Consider the following 7,748-nt stretch of genomic DNA (forward strand, 5'->3'; position numbering starts at 1 on the left):
ATGTGAGGCCAAAATTTTCGTTTCACTCACATACTCTTGGAGAAACGTCATCCAAGATAAGTGATATGGCTGAAAATTTTGAGCCTGCTGCTGATCAGGCCATAGAAGAGGATCCAATTGCTGAGAAGATATTGGTTAGGCGGAGAAGATATTGGTGATAGTTTTCGGAGAGATCTAAAACTTATCAGCGAAGTACGAGCACCATTTCGTGGTGTTAGAAAATTCTTTTATTTTGCATTTGCTGCAGCAGCAGGTATCTCAACGTTCTTTACCGTACCAAGACTGATTCAGGCATTTAAAGGCGGCGATGGTGCTCCAGATCTTCTGGAAACTACAGGAAATGCTGCAATTAACATTGGAGGTGAGTCAGAAACACAACTTGAATCTTAAATTCCATTTTTTCCTCTGTCATGTGAGTAAGCTTTAGGAACAGCAATGTACAGGTATTGTTGTTCTGGTTTCATTGTTCCTTTGGGAAAACAAGAAAGAGGAAGAACAAATGGTTCAAATAACTCGAGACGAAACTCTTTCCCGGCTGCCATTACGTCTGTCAACCAACCGAGTTGTTGAACTTGTGCAGCTGCGGGATACAGTTCGACCAGTGAGTCTTTGATCCTGCTACACTGCTTCAAGTGTTAATTAGCCTTTTAAGTTTCTGAAACGGTTAGGTGATTGACACTCTTGTTAGGTTATTCTGGCTGGGAAAAAAGAGACTGTAACAGCCGCAATGCAAAAAGCGGATAGGTTCAGAACCGAGCTCCTAAGAAGAGGTGTTCTCTTAGTTCCTGTGGTATGGGGTGAACGTAAAACACCAGTAATCGAAAAAAAAGGCTTTGGAGCTTCTTCAAAGGCAGCTACATCCCTTCCTTCAATTGGGGTAACGAAAATATTTTTTGTTGTAACAAAGCAAACAAATATTCACTTCACCTTCATTCTCATTTTGCAAAGCAGTGATTTTTCTTTACATAATAGGAAGATTTTGATACACGGGCTCAATCGGTAGTAGCCCAATCGAAGCTGAAAGGTGAAATCAGGTTCAAGGCCGAGACTGTTTCGCCTGGTGAATGGGAAAGGTAGAAACTTTCATCGCCTTTTCTGGTGATCAAAGTTTGATAGAAGAGAGAGGGGAACTTTGTTTTTGAGTCTTAAAGATTGTCTCTGGTTTGGTTTGGTTCAGGTGGATAAGAGATCAACAGATATCTGAGGGAGTTGATCCAGGTGATGACGTGTACATTGTACTGCGGTTAGATGGTCGAGTCCGCAGATCGGGTAGAGTAAGTTTCATCTAGAAACCTTGCCTCTCTTGGTTTCTCATGCTGGATGCAAAACTGGCTCTTTTAGTGTTCTTGATTGATGAATTCATTGGGTGATATCAATGTTTTTTCTTGTTTCAGGGGATGCCAGATTGGGCTGAGATATCGAAGGAGTTGCCACCGATGGATGACGTGCTGAGCAAGTTAGAAAGATGAAACTGTGAAGCTTTGTTACATATTGCATCTTCACAAAAGTAAAACCTTAGAAGAGACTAGTGAGAGAGAGAGAGAGAGAGCTCATAGGAGAAGAAAAGGCCTGTATTGTGTATTTGTGTTCACAAGTCCATGAGATTGTTACTTGTATGTGAAGAAAGTTTTTTATATATTGAAAAAAAAAAAACTATGGTTAAACTTATAAACCTTCATACTGCTAGTCTTATATCTTCATACCTTTTTTTTTTTACTTCTTATGACACGAGCGGTCCTATCCTATGGATCAAAAGATTATGAAACGCGTTTTGATACTGATTCGGGGAGACAGAACAAATATGAAGGATTACATTATCAATTTAAAACACGATTTTATTTGAAAGTGCTTGTCTAATTACAATTCTAGATTATATTTTAGTTTTAGTTTTTTGTTTTTAATTAAAAAAGGGGGTTAGGTTTCTTTATATGTTTTGTTGGGATAACGATGTCCCAACTCTCATGTATTTTACGGTTGTTGTTGTTGACAAGGGAAAACGAATCAAGCTTTCGTTGTTTCGATATACTGTACGTATGTTTTCTTTCTCTTTTTAACAAAGCGAACCATGATAGTTGTTTCTATATTTATTTGGAACTCAGTAGTTAAAAAAATAGTTGGTGCTTAATACCAAGAAGACTCTTCGTTATAGTAACATAATTTACCAAAAAAAAAAAAAAAACTAATTGATATTGGTCGAAGAAGAGTAATTTTGCATCCACGTATTAATGAACAAAACAAATTAAATTTATTATGTCATCTAGATTCAGTGCTTTCAGATCATTAAACAAATGATAATGTTGATTATGAAAAGTCAAATGGATAATGAGAAACGATTTGACCGCTCAAATGCACCCAAATCGTTTTGGTTCAACTAGTGTCGGGTTTAACAAATATTCAACCACTCCCAACAATTCTCCATTATATTAATTATTAATTTTGCATAATGTTTTTTAATTTCATTGTCAAGTGGCATTTCTGTTAATATCGCAGATACATAAATAAATAAAAATTCATTTTTTTAATAAATATATGTATTTTGTCTACAAAAGTTATTTCGTCAAATCAAAGCTCGTTAAAATTTCAAAAGAAAAAAAAACGTTACTAGCATTTCTCTATCAAAAAATATTGATCTCATTCTATTGATTTTCTTAATAAAAAAAGAAAAAGAAAAAGCTTCAACCACTAACAAAAAACAAAAACTGAGTCTACGCACTCACCATGTCCATGTATATAAAAACATTAACCTAAGGAAGAATGGGGTAACACAATACAAGAAACCCCAAGAAACGAACTAGAAAGACTAACAAAAAATGGCCAAGTCTTTTACCCTCTTCCCAACCCTTGTGATACTCATCCTCTTCATCGTGATCATCTCTTCACCTCAGATCCAAGCCGGCTTCACCAATGACCTCGACGGTCTGGAGTGGGCCACGAGCGGGGAGTCCATGGCGGCTCAGGTTGCCACGGTTCAATAGCAGAGTGTATCGGGGCAGAGGAAGAAGAAATGGACTCGGAGATCAGTAGAAGAGTATTGGCGACCACAAAATACATAAGCTATCAATCGTTAAAAAAGAACAGCGTGCCTTGTTCAAGAAGAGGTGCGTCTTATTACAACTGTCAGAACGGAGCTCAAGCTAATCCTTACAGTCGTGGTTGCAGCAAAATTGCTCGTTGCAGGAGTTAATTAGAACCCACTACGCACGTACACAAAGAAGAAAAACTATCTATCTTCTTCATTTATGTTTTCTTCAATTTATCCTCGTAGCTAGGTTGTATTTGGATTTGGATGTGAATAATCTTGGGTTTTAGGATCCTCGAAGTGTCTTCTTTAAAAAAATTCTTGATTTAATCTTTAAAACATCTTCGCAAAATAGTAAGTAAAGACCTATGTTTGATTGATTTGTATGTGAATAATCAGGATAAAGATAGGATCCTTGAAGACTTGGAGTGTTTGATTTTGAATGAATTCTTCTAATATTCATTCATATGCATGTGTCTCTATGCACAAAGTAAAGACTTATGTTTTGATCTAACTGGGTTTCGTTCGATTGTACGTTAACTAACCACAGCAGTAAAGTCAAATTGATCAACCAGTTTAAAATATTAAGTGTGAAAGTTGTGTAACACACAAGTGATCACCAACTCTCAACCTAACCCTTAACAACTATCAACTCTCGGCGGGCGCGTTTGCTGGAATATAAAAGTTGACGATTATTATTTTTGCTTTAAATCAACGCATATGTTTTGAAGTTTGAACCAAATGAAAATCATTATCGAATTGAACCAAACGGATCGTAAGAAATTGGTTATGACAATGATAGCGTATTCCTTAGGTCCATCCGTGATAACATTCTTTGAATCCATGTTATGGACTTGGAACCCTGAAAGGGAACAAAACAAAACCTGACATAGGAGTTTTAAAAACAAATATATAGCGTTATATAGGCAGACAACCAAACATTCTTAAAACAAGAAAACATATTCTTAAAATAACCCAACACGTTGGTTCTCTTGTCTAATCACTATAGGATTTATCTCAATAAAGCATGTCGCTGATCGATTGACCAATAACATGGCATGGTTCTAAATTTGAACGAGAATTATTAGGTTAAACTGGCTAAGTTTACAAAAGAGATGCATTTTACAAGGAGGAGAACATTATCTTAATAATTGGATAATGATATGGAATATAGATTTTTGTTGTTGTTAAAAGGCATAATAATATGGAATATAGTTGAACTGTCCGTATGTAAGGACCATAACAACATCAATTATAATAAATACAATTCTTGTAATTTTGCACATAAAATCCAAAATTTTCTATATATCTATTTTTTTTGGTTCTATATATCTTGTAAACGAGAACAATCGTTTCGTCAATTACTAACAACATTTTTTTTTGTAGACATGAGTCATGATGTTAAGAAGAGTATGCATGGTTCTTTTTTTTCTTTATCTTCTCCGTATCCCAAATATATAAAAGAAACTAAAGAAAGATAATTATTCAGGATTCTTTTGATAAACATGTAAAAAGAACATCTTCTTCTTTTTGTCGATTCTTATCCCAAAAAGCCTGGTCACAAATTTTCTTCTTACCAATTAATTCCCTTCTTATGATCCGTAGGGATTTTAGTGGGCCGGGCCTTAACGGGAAGCCACACTAATGGGCCGCCTTTAAATACTTACATTTTTTTTTTGGGTGGGGTGTACATATCATATACGGACACGGTTGTGAATCTTTTAGTTTCGTATGAGTAATGATTTACACGGAGTAGTCGTATAGTAGACTAACACTAACTGGTCATAAAATGGCGGGATGAATTGAATAACACGTGCTTAATACAACATGTGTTATTTTTACTAGAGTTGAGTTGACCATATTTATAAAATTGTGAAATTCATCTGCCATCACTCTACATTAAAAGAAAAAAAAGAAGAAGAAGACGAGGAGATTAAAACATACCCTCCTCCTTCCTGACCACACTTGTGTCAGTTGTTTTGTGGGTGTGTTGACTATATTAAACAATAAAAATAAAAAAATGCGTGCAGCTGTACATTGTTACTTCTAATGCAATGAAAATAAAACGCATGGTCAAGTTGTCAACATGCAATTGCAAGCAAACCCCCCCCCCCCCCCCCAAAAAAAAAAAACAAAACCAAGTAGCCTTGCAGAATATTCTAATGCTTCGGTCTTGTTTTAGTTCAATAAATTACACACTTCTTCTTTTATTTTTGTCCTAATATAAAAAGGAAATATTGACCGTTGCATGTTTCGTTTTATCTAAATTTTTTATATAATATATAAAAAAGCTGTACTACATACCATTACTGCAAGCAACTGAAGAGAAGAATCTAATTACTTCCTTCAAATATCTAAACCAAATTTAGTCAAAACAGCTCAAGTGGGTGCTTTTTATTTTGTTATTTTTAATTTACTCTTCTTTTTTTTTTGTCGTTTTTAATTAATATGAGTGACTAAAAATAATTAGAGAAAATGTTAAGTTTGAGAAATATGGGAAACAAAAAAGGAAAAAGGAAAAATATTAAATATGTGCAGATACGCACTTTATAAATTTAAATAAGAGGAAGAATAAAGATTAGAGGAAGTTTATGAGATACACTAGTATAAGATATTGAGAGATAAAAACAAAGAGAGACCTTTGCAGTAAAAGTTATTTCTTTCGTTCTTCTTCTCTTGCGAAATCTCTCTCTGTCTTCTTTCTCTTTCTCTGGAAGCGTCTCTCTTCTTTGGATCAAGCGGTGGAGACGGCGGCGTTCAAGAACAAGAGATATGGTTGAGACGAGACGTAGCTCCTCTGCTTCCAAGCGCCTTCCTGCTTCTTCCCCCGAAACAACTTCTTCATCCTCACGTCCTACCAAACGATCCAAGGTTAATCTTCCTGCCCAATTTTTGGAGATGCCGACGATTGGGTTTGATCAATTCCGGATTTTGAAATCTGGGGTTTTTTTTATTTTTTCGATTTGTGTTGATTTTTTTTCCTTCTTCTTCTTCCGGTTTAGGCTGCGGCGGAACCGGCTGCTTCTTCTTCGGCGAGTGAGGTGCCGGTTGAAAATCGTGGGCCGGTTTCGGATCCTGGATCGGAATCTGGAGAGCCGGAACGGAGAACTCCTGATCCGCAGACTAATGGTGCCGAGAGGCCAGTCACTACCGCCGATGTGCCGGCCATGGAGACCGACACAATTCCAGAAGTTGAAGGCTTGGTGACGCCCACCCCTGCAGGTTCGCATGTTGCATGTTCTCTCTTTTTCATGACTACAAGTTTTATCTCTTTTTTCCTCATGTCTTTTGGTTGTTCATGTGATGTAGTGGTCGAAGCTGAAAAATCGAAATCTTCAAAGAAGCGGACTGCTAAGGCTCCTTGGGCCAAGCTTATCTCTCAATGTTCTCAGGTCTGTTATTTTGCTTCTGTTTGCTTTATATATTGTTTGCATGTTTCTCAAATTCTGAGCCTAGTGGGTTTTAGCTGTCTGCGATCGGGGAATTTAGTAAAGTTTGTGGCTTTCGGGTTTATTGTCATGGACATATGTTGGTATTATGGGTTGCTGCGGAGCAGTTTCTGACAATGTACAGTATTTGATCAACTGGGCGTTTTTTCTCTTCACTGGTTTTAGAAGGGAAAACTTTGGTGTGTTTGGTGTTGAAATGTTAATATATGGTGATATAGTAGCGGATTAGTAGGAATTGTGAACTAGCGTTCCTGGTTTTTGTATAGCAGTTTAGTTTCTTTTTTTCTTTCCAGCCGCATGTTGCAAATAATTTATCAGCAAACCCCCCCTCCCAGACCCCAGTGATTGATTTAATGAACAAAAATAAAAACAAAAATATCAGATACAATTAGCTCCGATGGATGTAATGGTTCACTCTTCAAGCTTTCTCCTTCCTTACAATCCAGCCGAGGAAACGAAATACGCTCTCGTTGTTCTTAACCAGAATCTGCCACGATTCACTCCTCTTCTCTGGGAACATGGTACCTTCTTCTCACGCTCTTTCTACAACTCTGTTTGAATTTAGGGGTTTTTTGCTTTTTTTTCTCTTACAATTTTTTTGGTTTCGATTTCTGTATAGAACAGCAACACTTCGTCTCTGTGCTGATGGTGGCGCTAATCGCATCTACGACGAGTTACCTCTCTTCTTCCCTCATGAAGACGCTTCCTCCATCCGAAACAGGTTCTCCATTTAATTCTCATCTTCATTTCTTTGCATTTATATCTATACAGATGACACTATTTGTTTAGCCTCCCCACTGAAAGTGCCTCAATTTTAAGCTGGAGATTGTTTTGTACAAGAGTCTTCTTAGATTCTCCTTGTTCACTTATGTTTTAGATTAGATTGTTTATACATAGAACAAAAATATTTCAGGTATAAGCCTGATGTGATCAAGGGAGATATGGATTCTATTCGCCGTGATGTCCTCGACTTTTATGTGAGCTTGGTAAGCTTATCGTCCGATTTTACATATATTCCTTGCCTTTCGAGAATCTTTATCCCAAATCCATCACAGTGTTTGTTTGATCTTACTTTGCTATGCTTTTGATTTCTTATACTTTTGTTTGTGCCTTTTCAGGGTACCCAGGTCATAGATGAATCTCATGATCAGGATACCACAGATCTTGATAAGTGCATTTTGTATATCCGTGACTCTGCTTCCAGTCTAGAGAGTTCTAGAGTAAGTTCATCTTTCAATAAAGCTCTCTGCTTTTTCTTTGTCTTCTCTTGAATGTTTTGG

The 7,748-nt window shown here is 36.6% G+C and overlaps 3 protein-coding genes across 4 annotated transcripts in view; all 3 read left to right on the forward strand.

Annotated features, from left to right (window-relative positions):
• LOC17874415 (protein LOW PSII ACCUMULATION 1, chloroplastic) overlaps positions 1-1,653 on the forward strand; it is a 3,109-nt gene extending 1,456 nt beyond the window's left edge. Inside the window, exons 6-11 of the mRNA XM_006279225.2 lie at positions 111-361; positions 444-601; positions 689-877; positions 973-1,073; positions 1,178-1,274; positions 1,395-1,653. Coding sequence (XP_006279287.2) covers positions 111-361; positions 444-601; positions 689-877; positions 973-1,073; positions 1,178-1,274; positions 1,395-1,469 — 871 coding nt within the window. The 3' untranslated portion in view covers positions 1,470-1,653. The remainder of the gene's footprint in view (positions 1-110; positions 362-443; positions 602-688; positions 878-972; positions 1,074-1,177; positions 1,275-1,394) is intronic.
• A 1,119-nt stretch (positions 1,654-2,772) lies between these two features.
• LOC17874411 (protein RALF-like 1) lies at positions 2,773-3,530 on the forward strand. Its single transcript, XM_006279218.2, is given in 2 exon segments — positions 2,773-2,945; positions 2,948-3,530. Coding segments are annotated over 2 exon segments (372 nt in total). The 5' UTR covers positions 2,773-2,810; the 3' UTR covers positions 3,185-3,530.
• A 2,090-nt stretch (positions 3,531-5,620) lies between these two features.
• LOC17874408 lies at positions 5,621-7,742 on the forward strand. Of its 2 annotated transcripts, none has more exons than XR_002835544.1 (7): positions 5,621-5,890; positions 6,022-6,241; positions 6,329-6,411; positions 6,851-6,989; positions 7,088-7,189; positions 7,382-7,454; positions 7,587-7,682. XR_002835544.1 is itself a non-coding variant. In XM_006279220.2 (7 exons), the coding sequence occupies exons 1-7, from the start codon at positions 5,792-5,794 to the stop codon at positions 7,737-7,739; spliced, it is 864 nt and encodes a 287-aa protein (XP_006279282.2). In that variant the 5' UTR covers positions 5,621-5,791; the 3' UTR covers positions 7,740-7,742. The 2 variants fall into 2 exon arrangements, 1 of the variants encoding a protein (XP_006279282.2); XM_006279220.2 differs by having other exon boundaries at positions 7,093-7,189; positions 7,587-7,742.
• Positions 7,743-7,748: the final 6 nt, after the last annotated feature.

The sequence above is a fragment of the Capsella rubella genome, unplaced genomic scaffold, assembly GCF_000375325.1.
Source record: "Capsella rubella cultivar Monte Gargano unplaced genomic scaffold, Caprub1_0 scaffold_33, whole genome shotgun sequence".
Classification (NCBI taxonomy): Eukaryota; Viridiplantae; Streptophyta; class Magnoliopsida; order Brassicales; family Brassicaceae; genus Capsella; species Capsella rubella.